Raw genomic sequence first — 18,251 nt, forward strand, 5'->3', positions numbered from 1 at the left:
TTTTGAAAATCTTTCTCTAATTTTTGCTTTTATATATAACTTGAAGTCTACTACCATTGTATATATTTAATAATGTAATAATTTTTTCCAGAGTATTTTTAGGAAACAAAATGACTTTTTCTTTTTAAATAGGAATGAAGTATCAAATCTAGTATTTGTTGATTTTAGAAAGTGAAAATGATTCTTGACATATTACTACTTCATAATTTTTTTTTTTTACATCCTGGTCTAAAATCTTTGTTATAAAGCTTAGTTATTATTTTTTTAATTGGTTATCTTTTTCTCTTCTGCGTCTTTATTGGAATTGCTGATAGTTAAAAGCAATTTTGTGGAGGAGGCTGATTGCCAGTCATGTTTTCTCTTTTTTTGTGGGAAAGTCTCAGAGCCTTTGGAAAAAAGGCAACAGCTGACCTTATTTCATTCCATTTCAGGTATCTCTAAAAGTTGTTAGGACGGAAGCATGGCTATTCAATTTTAAAGTCTTTTCAACTGCTTGCTGAATTCTGATTTTCCTGTTGGAATAATGAACACAATTCTTAGTGTTTGAGGATTTCAGTTTGTCTTCAACTTAAATGTTTTCTATTTTTTTACATTGATTTTTAAAGAGAGACAGGAAGGAGAAAGAGGATGGAGAGAGACAGATCAATTTGTTATCCCACCATTTATGCATCCATTGGTTATTTTTGTATGTGTTGGGACAATGCTCGAACCAACTGAGCTACCTGGCCAGGCTCAACTTTACTTTCTTATATTCACTTTTCTGAACCCTGTGCTCTATTCAAAGTAGGCCAGTCTGGAATCCTAACACTTTAAAAAAAAAAAATCTTTATTGTTCAGATTATTACAGTTGTTCCTCTTCCCCCCCCCCCCATAGCTCCCCTCCATCCAGTTCCCACCCCACCCCATGCCCTTACACCCTCTACTGTCCTCGTCCATAGGTGTACAATTTTTGTCCAGTCTTTTCCCGCACCCCCCACACCCTCTTCCCCCCAAGAATTGTCAGTCCACTCCCTTTCTATGTCCCTGATTCTATTATATTCACCAGTTTATTCTGTTCATCAGATTTTTTTTATTCACTTGATATTTAGATTCACTTGTTGATGGATATGTAATTGTTGTCACTTTGTTGTTCATAATTTTTATCTTTACCTTTTTCTTCTTCTTCCTCTTCTTAAAGAATACCCTTCAGCATTTCATATAATACTGGTTTGGTGGTGATGAACTCCTTTAGCTTTTTCTTATCTGTGAAGCTCTTTATCTGACCTTCAATTCTAAATGATAGCTTTGCTGGGTAGAGTAATCTTGGTTGTAGGTTCTTGCTATTCATCACTTTGAATATTTCTTATCATTCCTTTCTGGCCTGCATAGTTTTTGTTGAGAAATCAGCTGACAGTCGTATGGGTACTCCCTTGTATGTAACTGACTTTATTTCTCTTGCTGCTTTTAAGATTCTCTCTTTGTCTTTTGCTCTTGGCATTTTAATTATGATATGTCTTGGTATAGTCCTCTTTGGATTCCCCTTGTTTGGGGTTCTCTGCACTTCCTGGACTTGTAAGTCTATTTCTTTTACCAGGTAGGGGAAGTTTTCTGTCATTATTTCTTCAAATAGGTTTTCAATATCTTGCTCTCTTCTTCCGGCACCCCCATAATTTGGATGTTGGTATGCTTGAAGTTGTCCCAGAGGCTCCTTATACTATCTTCATATTTTTGGATTCTTTTTTCTTTTCCAGTTGGGTGTTTTTTGCTTCTTCGTATTTTAAATCTTTGACTTGATTCTTGGGATCCTTTAGTCTGCTATTGGATCTCTGTATATTATTCTTTATTTCAGTCAGTGTATGCTTAATTTATAATTGGTCCTTTTTCATATCCTTAAGGGTCTCACTAAATTTCTCGGAGGTTTCTAGAAGATTCTTGAGTAACCTTATAACCGTGGTTTTGAAATCTATCCAGTAGTTTGCTGTCCTCCATTTCTTTCGTTTGTGACATGTTTCTTTGTCTCCGCATTTTGGCTGCTTCCCTGTGTTGATAGAGTGGCTTTGGGGGCTAGGTGTCCTGTAGGGCCCAGTGGCTCAGCCTACCTAATTACCTGAAGTGGACACGCTTGGTGCACCCCTTTGTGGGCTGTGTGCACCGTCTTGTTGTAGTTAAGCCTTGATTGCTGTTGGTATTACTGGGATGAATTGACCACCAGGCCAATTGGCTGTGAGGACCAGCTGTGCCTATAGTGGAAGAACTGCTGTGCTGGAGACACCCTTATGTGGCAGGACTTGCTTCAGTGGGGCTTTGGTGCTCACTGAGTCTGCCCCTTGAGTGTGTCTCTTATGGATGTGAAGAGTTTTAATCTGGTATGGTCTCACGCTGATCACTGGGTACACTGACTCTTGGATTTCCAAGGAGGTACAGTCAGCCACTGACTGAGGCCACACAGCAGGGGCTACAGAGAGATCTGCAGATTCCTCCTCTTTGTTTGGAGTTTGGAAGTGCTCAGATGAGGCCCAGCTGTGAAGCAATGGAAGCTGCTGTAGAGCCTTAGGCCTTCTTTTGGGATCTTTGGCACTCTTTGATTCAGCAGCAATTTGTTAGGTTTTAGATTGCAAAAGAACAGGCCATTCATATGCAAAAGCCTCTGCTTATTGCATAGGCTTTGGGTTGTAAATTGTGTGGGGTTGTAAATTGTGTGGGGCGGGGTCTCAGGGAATCACCAGGGCAGAGCAAACAGCAATGGCTGCCAGTCAGCCCTGCCTCAGAGAGGTCCCCGGGTCTCTGTGTCCTGTGGCCCCATGCAGGAACAATGATTGCTGCAAGCACCTCTGCAAAGCTGCCCTTGTGTTCCTGTCCTGATGCCAGACAGTTCAGTGTCTCCCCATATGAGTCTGGGTCCTCAGAGTCTCACCTGGAACTGGAGTTCAGAGCAATTGGGAGTTTGTATCTCCCTCCCGATTGAAAAAGACAACAGTGTACCCAGTTGCCAGCCCTTTTCCTCGCGTGCCGCTCTGTACCTCCGCACCTCCTACCCGTCTCAATGCGCTTTTCTCTTTCCTTCTAGTTGTAGAACTTCCACTCAGCCAACCTTACCATGGTTCTGGATGATATCTGTTTTTTCTTTTAGTTGTAGTTTTGATTTGGTTGTGCGAAGCAGCAAGCACAGGTGTGTACCTATGCCGCCATCTTGGTTCCTCCAATCCTAACACATTTTGAGGATTTCTACCCTAGTCTGTTTGCTCCATGTATCTTTTTTCATGCCTTTATATACTTAATGTTCGCCATTTTATTGGTTTTGGTCATTACTTATTTTTCGTGCATGTTTGTCATATTGTTTCTTAGTAATTCACTTATTTACATGTTTGTAATACAATATAGGAAATAAGTATTTGAGTAAATCCTAATTACATTAAAATTCTAGTCCTGGAATAATGTTGAGGCAGTTTTAGTAGAACTTATATTTCCTTGAAATAGAGATCTTTTATTAAGATTTATCTAACTTTAAAAAAAAAACAAAACCCACACTTTTTTTTTTTTAAACCATAGTCTTTTTCTTATTCCAGTTCAACTTTGCTGGCTTTTATCATGGAGTTGTTGAAGAATTCAATTGCCATGCAGGAGCAGATGCTTGCCTGCAAGGGCTTTTTGGTAATAGGATATAGTCTTGAAAAGGTAAAGTATGAAATGCTTTTTACATGTCTGATTCTTAATTTGTAGCCCATGACTTGGTCTTCGAAGTGGCTGAGAAACTGGGTCTGCAAGGGTTTCCAGGTGTCTCTTTGGTTATGTAGAATTACCTAAATTAAAATGTTTTTACCTTGCCCCCCATTGCTTTATGAAAGAAAAGTTGTTAAGTCTTATGTCATCTTTAACTTAGAGCATAGCTTGTGGGGCAACATTTTTCTGATATTAGCAACTTTTAATTTACTTACCTTGCCTTGTGATGATAGTGACCTTTGAAATACCTTGCCTTTCAGTCTTCCAAATCCCATGTCAGCAGAGCAGTGCTTGAACTTTGCCTTGCATTTTCAAAATATCTGAGTAATCTGCAGAATGGGATGCCTCTACTTAAGCAATTGTGTGATCACATTCTTCTTAACCCAGCTATATGGATTCATACCCCAGCCAAGGTAATATATATGTGTATATTGACTTCTTGTAGTGGCTTCAAGTTTTTATACTTGAGTGATAAATGAGGATTTTTAAAATCCTTTTGTGTGCTATTATGTAAGATTTCAGTGGAGTTCATTCTTGACTAAGCATATTTTTTAAAGGTAAATTTGTAAGTCATTATATTCTTTCTTTTATTTAAAAGCAACATTAATATTTTTTAAAAACCGCTATAATGTTTATTTTCTGGTGTTATATCAAATAAAATTTTATTTCAGAAAGACTTTAAATTACTAAATATGAATCAAAGTTGGACAGTTCCAACTTTGTAATGTTTCTATAACTACATTCTGTTCTATTGCAAATATATGTATATATGTATATAGTAGTATATTTTTATTCCTTAACTCACTGTGCTCTCTTTCCCTCTTCTTTACACACATATCCCTTCCATCAACATGATGAATTCCTCAGGTTAATTGTTACAAAGCAGCTGAAATTTCACCCTTACTTGAACACTGGTCTCATTTAATCATTTTAATCTCACATTAATTCAAATTATTAAATACAATTATATTTAGACACAATTTGTTTAGTACTGTAACAGCAAACCAATTACTTATAATTGTACATATGTCAATTTGTGATAAAGTATATAAATAAAACCTTTGATAAATTCTAATGTATTAAGTTGTCGTAAAAATATTAAGCAGAACTTGAAACAAATTTTTATTGAATTGCATAATTGCATCTGCTTCATCTGCAGTTTTTGTTAGAAGCTGTATTATTTCAAACCCATTAATTTTCTCTCTGCCCCCTCCATCTCTCCCTTTTGGTCCATTTGCAGTGTTTATCATTGTTTAGAATGGCACATACTTATTCTAGTTGTCAGAAAAAAATATCTGCAGACTTTTTGCTTTTTCTAGAGGCATAGTATCTTATTTTCAGCTGGTCTTTTCAAGTGATAAAGAGAAAAACAGCTGCTGACTCTGATTGCCATTTGGAAATAATCAAAGGAGGCAGCTGGAGGTTGTAGCTTTTTATCTGGGGGTTCAAATTTGACCCTTTTCTCTTCTGTGACCCTTGCTCTTATTTCTTTACAAGGATTGTTTCAAGTTACTTTTTAAACTTTTACTAGACACGTCTTTGTCTTACTAAACAGCATATTTGTAAGGCTTGGGGTCTCTTTTGATGTGGTCAAAAAGACCGTTATTAATACTAAGTTGTAGGCAAATGTTTTAAAATTTTTATTATATCATTTCCTTAAGTTCCCAGTATTATTACACTCAGTTTGTTACCTTTTTGTTGTTAATAATTTTCTTTAATTTCCTCTTTAGAATTTTGCAGTTGATTTGGTAATACTAAACTTTCTCTTTTAGCCGTCTGCTTTTTGTACCCATGAGGGGTTATATCTACTTTTGTTTTATTAGAAATGTAGTTATAACAAAGGCTAGATCCAAAGTTTGTTTGACGTGAAGGTCATACAATCTGGGTGAGGGAGGAACTTTTTAAGAAAAATATGAGACTTGGTCAGTGTGGTAATGCTTAGAGCACTGGCACTTGCACCGAAGGATCACAGGTTTGATTCCTGATCAAGGGCATAGACCTGGATTGCAGGTTCTATCCTGGCTCTGTTCTGGGTGCATGCAGATGGCAACCAATTGATGTGTTTCTCTCACATCCTCACATTGATGTTTCCCTCCCTCCCTCCCTCCCTCCCTCCCTCCCTCCCTCCCTCCCTCCCTCCCTCCCTCCCTTATACTCTCTCTAAAGAAAATCAATGGAAATATATTCTTGGGTGAGGTTTAACCAAAAAAAAAAAAGAATATGACATAATGCATATACAATTAGATTTAGAGTCTTGAAGGAACCTGTATGGATGAGTGGGCACAGAGTTTAAGCTTTATTAGCTTTTTGGTAATTTCACCTCTGATTACTGATGTTGAGGGGGTGAATGTATGAATTAACCTTTGATTTTGGAAAAGGATGCGATGCTCACAGTGATTTATAATATCCATTTATCTTTGATGTGCTTAGCTACAGTCTTTTTAATGTCCTCACTGGAGAGATGGATTTTCTAGTATACAGTCGTCTTTCACTTGATGGCTGCTTTATGCTGGGCATATGGAATCAGTGTTGAACCAGACAGATCTAATTCCTGCCCTCATAGAGTTCAGGTCTGATGGGAAAGGTAGATGTTAACACATAATTTGTGAGGTCATTAGATTATATAATGAGTGAATGAGGAAAGGTTTATTCATAATTAACATATGAATAATCTTGAGATCTCCATTCTTATCTCAATATGCTATTTAATTCTATCCAATTTTCCATGTTTTTGTCACTTTTTGGCCAGAATTACTGTATGTTTTTAACATACCACTCTCATCACGTCATTTCTGAGCCTTTAAACGTGTAATGGTTTCCCATTGTTTTCAGTATAAAGTAGTCCCTTTTCTAGCATTAAGTTTTCAGGCCAATTCTCCTTTGTAGGCTTTCTAGCTTAAAAACTCAGTTATCTTCAAAGGCTACACAGATACCAAAAACTTATACTCGAGCAGTGGTTCTCAGTCTTAGTTGTTGATAGAATCAGGAGAGGTTTTTAAAAACAAAAGCAAGAAAAGAATCCTATCTCCTTTCACCCTAGATTCTGACTTAATTGGTGTGAAACAAGGCCCAGACATCAGTATTTTTAATATATGTGCTGTTGAAGCGAGCACCAGGCTTCAGTATTTAAAAAAAATGTTTTCAGGTATTTTAATGCAGTCAGGAATGAGAATCATTGTTCTAGATCAGTGGTTCTCAACCTTCCTAATGCCGCGGCCCTTTAATACAGTTCCTCATGTTGTGGTGACCCCCAATTTCATTGTTACAAATTGAACATAATTAAAGCATAGTGATTAATCACAAAAACAATATGTAATTATATATGTGTTTTCCGATGGTCTTAGGCGACCCCTGTGAAAGGGTTGTTCGACCCCCCAAAGGGGTTGTGACCCACAGGTTGAGAACTGCTGTTCTAGATCTAGGGGAACCTTTCGTATCATTTACCATTATTTTCTGTTTTGAATTTCTGTCTACCTATCCTACTCAGCTTCAAAATCTACCTTAGTACCTACTCTATTGAAGATTTTGTTGACTATTTTAGCTTATCCTATAATTTCTCTGTCCTCTAAATTTATAGTATTTAATAGCCCTATGCCACTCATTTTGCAGTTAATACATATCGCCTCATAACCTCTTTTGTTGCAGTGGGTGTCTTTATTACCTTTAGTTTTTCACTTAAATTTGTGTGTATTTTTTAAATCTTAACTGCCATCATATTTCCTTAATGGGGTGCTCTGCATATAGTTGGATCTAAATATTTTCTGGATGACTGAAATAGCATGGTTAAGAATTTGAACCTGTTACAGAAAGTGTTAAATAGCTTCAATAACAGGGAAACAGGTCCTATTTGTTTGAGCAGCAGTAGCTACATCAAAATAATGTTATCTTCAGCAAATCAGTGGATTACAGTGTTTTCTAAACTATAATCATCTAAGCCTCAGTGTTAAGTGGTTCAGAATCTGCCACTCTTTACCGTTTATGGTTAATGATTGACTCCCTAAGTTATTTAGCCTTGATTGTTTCTGTATCAGGCATCTGGATAATAGGCACCTAATTTTATCTCTCTAAAGAAATTATCAGGTATTTTGTAGGGTTAAAAATGAAAATGCCTTCAATGTCCAGGGAAGGTAACATAAATGTTCAGTTGTAAACGACCAGGAGAGTTTGGTCTTTGGCCACGGGGAGAGTATGTAAATCCTACTTTTAAAGTTGTGCAGTTTACAAGGTATATCCAGTGGCAATGAAATGAAAAATTCTTGATTTTGTCATTAGAATAGAGCAAAAGTAGTCCTTATGTTGTTCTAAGTACTAGAGTGTAATTATTGATGAATTTTAGAGCTATAATTTGACTGAAATTCTGTGTTCAGTGGTGGGGCACCACTTATATTTTTTCTGTTTCTTACATATTAAGAACTTATATTTTGAAGTTAATAAATTCTTGTGTTTTTATTTAGACTGTTTATTTAGAAATAAACCTAGTAGAATCTTTCCTAATTGGAGGACAGGGATGATAAACATTTGTACAGACTTTAATGTTATGATTACAATATTGGTAATAATAAGCAGAATTCTATTTTTCTAATAAATATTTCTTAAGGTAGACTTTACATGTTTCTATATGGGTTTGTTTCTTTTGACTTATCTCTACTTTTATTTTTAGCTACCTCTACTACTTTTTTTCTCTTTTTTGTGTTATTCTAGCTTCTAATTTTTTCCAAAACAAAATTTCTAGATTTTAAAACCACTATGCTTAGCATAAGTAGTAATTTTATTATAAAGAAGTTATACATGCTCATGAATAATTGCTGATTGTTAAGTAAGAATCAGTTTTTTTCCCCCCATAGAACATTAGCACTGCAGAAATTATAGTTGGGGTGTTTATAATTCTATTTGTTGTATGCTTGTGTGTGTATATCAGTGGATATGTGCTACATTTATTAACATGGAAGTTATTACCAAGCTCAGCATCTTGCATTGTGGAATAATACAGTTTAATTAAAGCGGACTGAGGACATTAACTGGAAATGGGTAAAATGCTGGTTTGCTCCTTCGATTTAAGCTCTTCATTTTCATCCTCTAGGTTCAGCTAACACTCTATACTTACCTGTCCACTGAATTCATCGGTACTGTCAACATATACAATACCATCCGGAGAGTTGGAACAGTGCTCCTCATCATGCATACACTGAAGTACTATTACTGGGCAGTGAATCCTCAGGATCGAAGTGGCATCATCCCAAAAGGATTAGGTATAGCAGCTCTGTCAATGTATTATGCTGTATATATGGCAAATCATTTTTTAACCAATAATGTTACAGTACTCTGGAAGTTTTTCTAAATTTCATCATGGTAAAATTTTCTTTTAGTCTGTTGATTATATTGATAGTTTGTCCTAAATCGTGGTTACCAAAGGTTAATAACTTATTACTTTTATAAAAGAATGCTACTTTTGCTGGTGTTGTCTGGGGAGCAACTATGACTAGAATGATAGTTTTAAGTCACTGAAAATGAGAAGAAAGTCTACATTAGTGACTGGTATTGATGCTGGTGCCAATTGTCACAATGAGATAATTGAAAACAGTATTTTTTTGCAGGGGGAGATGGAGATTTCTTGCAGAAGTAGGGAATATCTACTCCTAATAAATAGTGTAATGAAATCACAACATTTCAGTAATTATTTTCATGTACAATCAGGAGACTAAATTACTGGAAGAATAGTATTCATTCATCATTTCAGGAGTTCAAGGAAGGGTTCAAAATAAAAATTTTGGCAATTGGTGGCTCTTTTGTTTTTAAGTATTGCAAAACCTCCTTCAAACTGGCTTACATCGTAATAGGGAGTTAATAAGGACATTTAAGCAGGCAGTTTTAGTAAAACTTGGCACAGGGGTTCAGAATGTGGCCCTGGGACCCAGTTCTCTTTTGGCAGTTTTCACGTATTCTCTCCTTTGGTAGTACCAAGCAGCCACTTCACCTTCACATCCTCACAACTTCAAGTCCAGCAAAAGAGCATCCGCCTGCATTGAGCATTGCCAGCAAAAGTCGCTTTCATTGTCTTTGTTTCTCATTGGCTCTGATTGCATTGTGTGCCCATCTGTGGAGCAGGTATTCATCAGATTGATCCAGACATTGAGGCCCTTCCTGCCTCTGAAACACATGATCTCAGAGTGAGGACGGTGTCAGTCCCTTAATAAAACTTGTGGTCTCTTGCTTGAAATTGGAAAATGATTGCTGGAGAGTCAGACCACATACATTCTGATTGTACTCAAAGGGCTGTTCAGTGATTTACAAAGATGAGGCTTCAAATTTGTACAGTACTTTTTAAAATTTCTGTTTTTGAAAAATTTGATTTGAGGGAGGGAGAGAAGAAGGGAGGGAGGGGGAGAGAGAGAGAGACAGAGAGAGACAGAGAGAGAAACATTAATGTGAGAGAGATACATTCAATGGTTGCTTCCTGCACCCCACTGGGGATGGAACCCACAATGTAGGCATGTGCCCTGATCGAGAATTGAACCCAAGGCCTTCCGGTGTATGGGACAGCATTCCAACCGAGTCACACTGGCCAGGGGTACAGTGCTTATTTTTTTTTTTTTTTTTACCCCTTTCAAAATAAACTTGAATTATTCTCAGATAATATTCTGTCTGTAATTTAGAAAGCTGTGAGGACATATAGAAGTAATATGATCTCTTTGAGCTGGCAAGTTTGTGGTAGATCTAGAACTAGGTCATAACTTCCTGCTGACTCTTTCATGGTGCTGTAGATGTATCATATACTGTCCTGGGCATTGGTATTATGTTCTGGCCTTGATTTTATAACTGATTAGTGACCTTGGGAACGTCTTAGACTTCAAGTGAGAGAGCTGGACAAACTTTATGATTCTATTGTAACTCTGTAACCTATTCTTTGGGAATTGTCATGTGGAACAAATTTTAAATAATTTTCTTCCTCTTTTAATTGACCTGTTCAAGGTCATGGTGGTCCTATGCTTTGGTGGTCTAGGAACCAGTTGTAAATAATGATTAGTGGGGGAAAAATTGTAGAAAACAGGTACTCACTTAGGATCTCAGAACAATGGGTATTTGGTTTCAAAAGCTTTCTGGGAATTATATGTTTGAGACATGAAAATTGACTTTAATGTGAGCCATGTGTGACCAAGGACTTGCTCAAGAAGAGGAGATGTCAGAGGTGGCCAACATAATGTTTAACTTCTTCCTGAATGATGCTGTGTTGAGTTATACTTCTTGAGATTTTTGTATTAGCTTACAACAGTGCTAAAGTAGAGAAAAGTTTTTTCCATACTAAATTCACATAACAGTTTGGATTTTTCCACTTTGTGTGTGTGTGTGTGGTAAACTTACGTTGTCATAGTGTCATTGTAAGTCTTTTAAAACAAAATATAAGTGCACATTATTATTGAATACAAATTTTATTACCTCATTTTTATGTTTTGAGATTCCTTTGACATTATTTAAAAACAAACTTCATGCTAGTTTCAGCATAACCCAATTTGTTCATTTGGAGTATTATATATGCAGTTGCATATGAGATTGAATGCTTGTCTTTCTTTACGGCACTGACCTTTATGTTTTTTATAATAAGTGGAAACATTTTTGGAAATGTGAATTTTTTATAGTTAGCTTTGAGGTATTTGAAACACTAAATGTGTGTGTGTGTTTTTTAAAGATGGACCACGACCTACTCCAAAAGAAATACTTTCTCTAAGAGCATTCTTATTGATGTTCATCAAGCAGTTAGTGATGAGGGTGAGTTCACTTTCTTTTCCTATAGCATTGTAGCTTGTGTGTATTTTAACTTATAATTTCAGATAAAATACATTCTTGGTTTATTTGCTCTGTTATTAGGGTTACACATTGGAAAATACTTTGAAAAATATTTGTATCTATGTTTGTTTTCTGTTCATCTTTCTTGGGCATATAGGGATATACATTATTGCAGAATCTGAGATAGATAATTGTAATATATGGTATATGAATTTCTGTAGGAGTTCAATGTATTCATTCTTTCATTCAGCAAATATTTACTGTTTCTAGTTTCTCTCTGGTACTGCTTCATGCAGTAGTAAACAAAGCTACACAAGGAGGTTTTATTTTTAGGGAGTTCCTTATAGCTGACATTTAGATTTTGAGAAATGATTTTCCTATATAAATATGCTAGGTAGTTGTGTCAGGCTTTAGAAATAATTATGTTTTGACCCATTTCATTCTACTATAGAGTGAAATTGAGTATTATTTTTAAGGAAGGTGTTTTGGTTTTATTAGACAGCTATATATAAATATATCTGTTGCCAATTTTTTATTCAATATTTTCCTATATCATTTTATTTCTTGTTCTTTACAATTTAATGCTTTATTAGCTGTCACATAATATTGTGGTAAGTTGATTTAATATATATTAAATTTATATATATTTAGTATATATTGCAGAATCAGATACATTATTTTTATTTATTAAAAAATTTATCCCTTAAATTGAACTTTTTTGTCTTTCCTGATGTGTTTTTGCTTGTTACCTAATTTTCTTATTTTTTTTAGATTGCAGGTTACTTCTATGATTAATAATTGATAGACTAGGTTAAAAATTTTCATACTATATTCATTTAAAAGCCCAATGTTTTTACCAGTGAAATTACTACTCCATTTTTAGTGCCTAACATTTTAATTTGGTAATTTTAGAAACTGTTTCTTTCACTCTCCAAATTTAATAGAAAAAAAATAGAAAAGTTATCTTTTGTATTTAGAGGACTGATGGGTATGGATAATACATTTTTAGTTATCATTAGTAAGTATTGCTAGCTTACTTGAGGATTCTGTAGCTTAACTAGATAGGTTACCATATAAGGTGAGGAAAGCAAATACTGATGTCAGACCTCTTTTGACCTACAGTCTTGAGTTTTGCATGTCTTCATTCATCTGTCAGTTTATATTTTAAATTTAGATTCTATATTACATTATCTTCTTATATTTATAGCAACTGACTATGTTGACAAATCTATATGTAAAATTTTTGTCAGAAAATTTTTATATGCAAGTTTAAGGTACTTATAATTATGTTTTTAAAGGATTCTGGAGTAAAGGAAGATGAACTACAGGCCATTCTTAATTACCTACTCACTATGCATGAGGTAACATTTGAATTTTATATTTTGGGATTTTTATTTTTTGAAGCTGTATTACAGGCTTTTTTAAAGTAAAAAAGTTAAATCTTTCATTAGTGATATACATATTATGGGGAATAAATGTATTATAGAACTAAATCTTAGCAACCTTCATATAAATAGCTTTTATTACCTCAAGAGGGCTCAGAAATATCATGAAAGAGTTTAAAAGTGTTAAAGTTAGAGCCCAGCCCATATGGCTCAGTGGTTGAACATTGATCCATGTACCAGGAGTTTACCAGTTCGATTCACATGCCCGGGTTGTGAGCTCAATTTCCAGTAGGGGCATGCAGAAGGCAGCCTATCGATGTTGATGTAAAATGACTAAAAGTGATTGGAATTTTAAATTCATAGCACAGTCTTCCTATTGATTTTGCATGTTCAAATACTGTTAAGTTAAACAACTCATTTGTAATGGTATTTAAAATTATGTGATTGAAAAAGAGATTGATATATCTTTTTTTCCATTATTATTTTTCGTTAATCCTCACCCGAGGATATTTTTTCCATTGATTTTTTTTTTTTTTTAAGATGGAAGGAAGTGGGTGAGGGAAGCGGGAGGGAGGAGAAACAGAGAAACATCTGCATGAGAGAGAGACATTGATTGGTTACCTCCTGCGTGTGCTCCTACTGGGGCCAGGAATCGAACCTGCAACCCAGGTGCTTGCCCTTCACCAGGAATCAAACCTGTGACCTTTTGGTGAATGGGCTGATGCTCTAACCAGCGAGCAACACCAACAAGGGCTTTTTTCCTTTATTTTTTAGCACTGGGAAAATGTAATACATGTCAGATGTAGTCTAATAATCTGATTAAATGTGTTTTAAATAAGTACATTTTTGTGGTGATGAACATACAATATAGTGTACAGATGATATGCTGTAGAATTGTGCGCCTGAGACCTGTAAAATTTTGTTAACTCCAGTGTCACTCCAGTAAATTCAATAAAAAGGAAAAAAAATAAGTAAATTTTAGAAATTTGAATTTCTTATAAAACATTCATTTTAAATAATTTACCTTACATTATAATTGAAATTTCTATTGTTTTAGAAGTATTTAGTGTTCAATAAGTTGTATTTTTTTCTAAAATGATTTTAGGATGACAATCTAATGGATGTCCTACAGCTGCTTGTTGCTTTAATGTCAGAACATCCTAACTCTATGATACCTGCTTTTGACCAAAGGAATGGGTTACGGTAAGAGTTTAATATATCAAGAATTTTAATGTTTAATACCAGATATTAATTGAGAGATGATAGAGTCTTAGATATGAAAAGTATTACTGGATTTTATATTTTAAAATGAGTTAAGATATAGGAACTTTTCATTTTCTGTGCTGCTTTTTGAAGAAATCTTTAATTGTACATGCTTTGTTACTACTTAAATTTAAAAAAATACATATATATTTAAAAATCAATATATTTTTATTGATTTCAGAGAGGAAGAGTAAGGGACAGTGAGATAGAAACATCAATGATGAGAAAGAATCATTGATCGGCTGTCTCCTACATGCCCCATAATGGGGATCTAGCCTGCAACCCGGGCATGTGCCCCGAATGGGAATTGAACTGTGACCTCCTCATTTATAAGTTGACGCTCAACCACTGAGCCACACTGGCCAGGCCTAATTTTTGAGGGGAGATTAGGCAAATCATTCTGTTATTTTGTATAATTAGTGCTATTATTTAGCTACTAGAGGCCCGGTGCATGAAATTTGTGCACTTGGAGGGGATTCCCTCAGCCCGGCCTGTGCCTTCTCACAGTCCGGGAGCCCTTGGAGGTAGTCCTTAGGGCTGCCACGGAGGCGGGAGATGCTCCCGCCACCACCACTGCACTCACCAGCCATGAGCCTGGCTTCTGGCTGAGCAGCGCTCCCCCAGTGGGAGCGCACTGACCACCAGGGGGCAGCTCCTGCTTTGAGCGTCTGCCCCTGGTGGTCAGTGCGCATATAGTGACTGGTCATTCTGCCCTCAGGCTGAAACCAGCTTTCTGACATCCCACAAGAGGTCCTGGAGTGTGAGAGGACACAGGCCAGGCAGAGGGACCCCACTGGTGCACGATTGGGGCCTGGGAGGAATGTGGGAGGTTGGCTGGCCGGGGAAGGGACTGTGGGAGGGCTCCAGGGTGTGTCTGACCCGTCTCGCTCAGTCTTGATTAGCTGGACCCCAGCTGCAAGCTAACCTACTGGTCGGAGTGTCTTCCCCCTGGTGGTCAGTGCATGTCATAGTGAGCGGTTGAACGGCCTTAGCATATCATTAGCATATTATGCTTTGATTGGTTGAACAGACAAACGGACATTTAGCATATTAGGCTTTTGTTATATAGGATTGAAGAACAAATTGTTTAGTAGCATTATCTTTAGGTTTTAGAACACTAGTATTTTACTGTGGTCTAATAGAAGATCTTTATCATCTATACTAATAAAAGGGTAATATGCTAATTAGACCAGATAGACCCAGATGTCCTTCCGGACAAAGCTTCGGTGGTGGGGCCGAGGCAGGGGTGGTTAGGAGAGATCAGGCAGGCAGGCAGAGTGGTTAGAGGTGATCAGGCTGGCAGGGGAGAGCAGTTAGAGATCATCAGGCAGGCAGGCAGAGGTGGTTAGGGGCGATCAGGTAGGCAGAGGTGGATAGAGGCGATCAGGCAGAGGTGGGTAGGGGTGATCAGGTAAGCAGAGGTGGTTAGGAGCAATCAGGCAGGCAGGCAGAGGGGTTAGGGGCTATCAGGCAGGCAGACAGGCGAGTAGTTAGGAGGCAGCAGTCCTGGATTGTGAGAGGGCTGTCTGACTGCGGGATTGGGCCTAAACTGGCAGTCGGACATCCTCCAAGGGGTCCCGTATTGGAGAGGGTGCAGGCCGGGTTGAGGGATCCCCTCTCCCCCGTGCATGAATTTCATACAACGGGCCTCTAGTCTATTTATAATAACACTATTTCCACCCCCAGTCCTCATTTTTTTTTTTTTTTTTTTTAGTCTACTTGCGCTGCCATAACAAAATATTATAGACTAGGTGACTTAAACAACAGAAATTTATTTTCTCACAGTTCTAGAGATCGGAAGTCCAAGATCAAGGAGCTAGTAGGGTTGGTATCTAGTGAGGGCTCTGCCTTTTGGTTTCAGATAGTCACCTTCTCACTTATATGTTCATTTGACCTTTTCTTTATGTGCTTATGTATGGAATCAGGGACCCACTCATAGGATTTCATTTAGTCTTAATTGACCCATCTCCAAATACAACACTGGGACTTAAGGACTTTAACATGAATAAGGGGTGGGCACACATTCGGTGCATAACTGTTATCAGCACAACAGTACTTTTGTTTTCATGAGAAGGTTTTGGGCCACAAAAGTTTAACAACTATTTTGCTGGATGATCAGGTACAGTAACTAATTTAATGACCTAGTTATAATAAATTTCACCCATCAATTCTCTATTACAAATTCTTTATTTGGGTACCTTTCTCTGATGACATATGATTTGGAGCATATTTTCATATGCTTATTTGCCATCTGTATATCTTTTTTGGTGAAGTATCTATTAAGTTATTTGGCCTATTTTTTTTTTAATGTATTTTATTGATTTTTTACAGAGAGGAAGGGAGAGAGATAGAGAGTTAGAAACATCGATGAGAGAGAAACATCGATCACCTGCCTCCTGCACATCTCCCACTGGGGTTCTGCCCGCAACCCAAGTACATGCCCTTGACCGGAATCGAACCTGGGACCCTTCAGTCCGCAGGCCGACGCTCTATGCACTGAGCCAAACCGGTTTCGGCAATTTGGCCTATTTTTAAATCAGGTTGTTTGTTTTCTTACTGTTGAGTTTTAAGAGTTCTTTGTATATTTTGAATAAGTCCTTTGTCAGATGTGTCTTTTGCAAATATTTTTTCTCGGTCTTGTCTTCTAATTTTCTTGATGTTGTTTCTGGCAGTAGTTTTTAATTTTAATGAAGTCCACTTTATTTCTTGTTGGATCATTCTTTGGTGTTGTATCTAAAAAAGGATCACAATTCCCAAGATCATCTCAGTTTTCTCCTGTGTTGTCTTCTAGGAGTTTTATAATTTTTCATTTTACATGTAGATCCATTTTGAGTTAATTTTATGAAGGCTAAGGTCTGTGTCTGGATTCATTTATTTGCACGTGGATGTCCAGTTTTTTCATCATTTGTTGGAATATCTTTTTTTTTTTTTGTATTGCCTTTGCTTCTCCCTTGTCAAATTGGTTGACTGTATTTATGTGGGTCTCTTTCTAGGCTTTTTATTTCTGTTGCTTGATCTATTTGTGTAATTTATTTTTTGCAGGGGGGCAACACTACACTGTCGTGATTACTATAGTATTATAGTAAGTCTTGAAGTCAGGTAGCATCGGTCTTATAATTTTCTTCTAGGCTTTCTATTCTGTTGCTTGATCTATTTCTGTATTTTTTTGGGAGGGGGCAATACTATACAGTCATGATTACTGTAGTTTTGTAGTAAGTCTTGAAGTTAGGTAGCATCGGTCTTATAATTTTCTTCTTCTCTTTCAATATTCTTTTGGCTACTCTGGGCTTTTGCTGTCCATATAAACTTTAGAATGGTTTGTCTATATCCATAAAATAACTTACTGTGATTTTGATTGGAACTACATTGAATCTATAGGTCAATTTGGAAGAATTGAGCTCTTGAGAATATTGATTGTTCTTATTCCTGAACATGGATTTTCTTTTCATTTATGTAGTTCTTTGATTGTGTTCATTATTTTTGTAGTGTTCCTACATAATTTTGGTTGATATATATCTAAGTATTTCATTTTTTTGTGTGCTAATGTAAATTCTGTTGTGCTTTTAATTTCACACTAGAGGCCTGGTGCATTTCGTGTACTGGTAGGGTCCCTCGGCCTGGCCTGCAGGGATCAGTGGACTTCCGCGCCGGCACAGCCCGGCCTTACCTGCCAGCTCGTCGGGCTCCAGCCCGCTGTCCATGTCAATCACGCACTGCGCAAAGCAGCAGGCGGACAGGGAGGAGCCCGAGCCCAGGGGTGGGCGCCGCTCCTGCTCATTCCGGCCCCCCTGCGCCTGCTGCTGCCGCCGCAGCTCAGGTGCACTTGGGGAGTGTCAGCAGGAGAGGCTTGCTGCTATAGCTGCTCACCAGCCATGAGCCCGGCGTCCGGTGCCTGTCTGTCAGCTGAGCGGCGATCCCACTGTGGGAGCGTACTGACCACCAGGGGGCAGCTCCTGTGTTGAGCGTCTGCCCCCTGGTGGTCAAAGTGTGTCATAGCTACTGGCCGGTTGTCCTGTCACTTAGGCTTTTATATATATAGACTAGAGGCCCGGTGCACAAAAATTTGTGCACATGGCGGGGAGGGGGGGGGGTCCCTCAGCCCAGCCTGTGCCCTCTTGCAGT

At 37.3% G+C, this 18,251-nt stretch overlaps 1 protein-coding gene and 1 long non-coding RNA gene across 11 annotated transcripts in view; one reads left to right on the forward strand and one right to left on the reverse strand.

Moving 5' to 3' along the window:
- LOC132235471 (uncharacterized) overlaps positions 1–18,251 on the reverse strand; it is a 189,437-nt gene that overhangs the window by 134,519 nt on the left and 36,667 nt on the right. The gene's annotated exons all lie outside the window — the stretch shown is intronic.
- Positions 1–18,251, forward strand: part of LRBA (LPS responsive beige-like anchor protein) — a 593,124-nt gene that overhangs the window by 69,178 nt on the left and 505,695 nt on the right. For all 10 annotated transcript variants that reach the window (XM_059697845.1, XM_059697843.1, XM_059697844.1 and 7 more), the window contains 6 exons: positions 3,546–3,654; positions 3,960–4,112; positions 8,780–8,948; positions 11,384–11,463; positions 12,780–12,842; positions 13,972–14,069. In XM_059697845.1, coding sequence (XP_059553828.1) covers positions 3,546–3,654; positions 3,960–4,112; positions 8,780–8,948; positions 11,384–11,463; positions 12,780–12,842; positions 13,972–14,069 — 672 coding nt within the window. The remainder of the gene's footprint in view (positions 1–3,545; positions 3,655–3,959; positions 4,113–8,779; positions 8,949–11,383; positions 11,464–12,779; positions 12,843–13,971; positions 14,070–18,251) is intronic.

The sequence above is a fragment of the Myotis daubentonii genome, chromosome 5 (assembly GCF_963259705.1).
Source record: "Myotis daubentonii chromosome 5, mMyoDau2.1, whole genome shotgun sequence".
NCBI classification, from domain to species: domain Eukaryota; kingdom Metazoa; phylum Chordata; class Mammalia; order Chiroptera; family Vespertilionidae; genus Myotis; species Myotis daubentonii.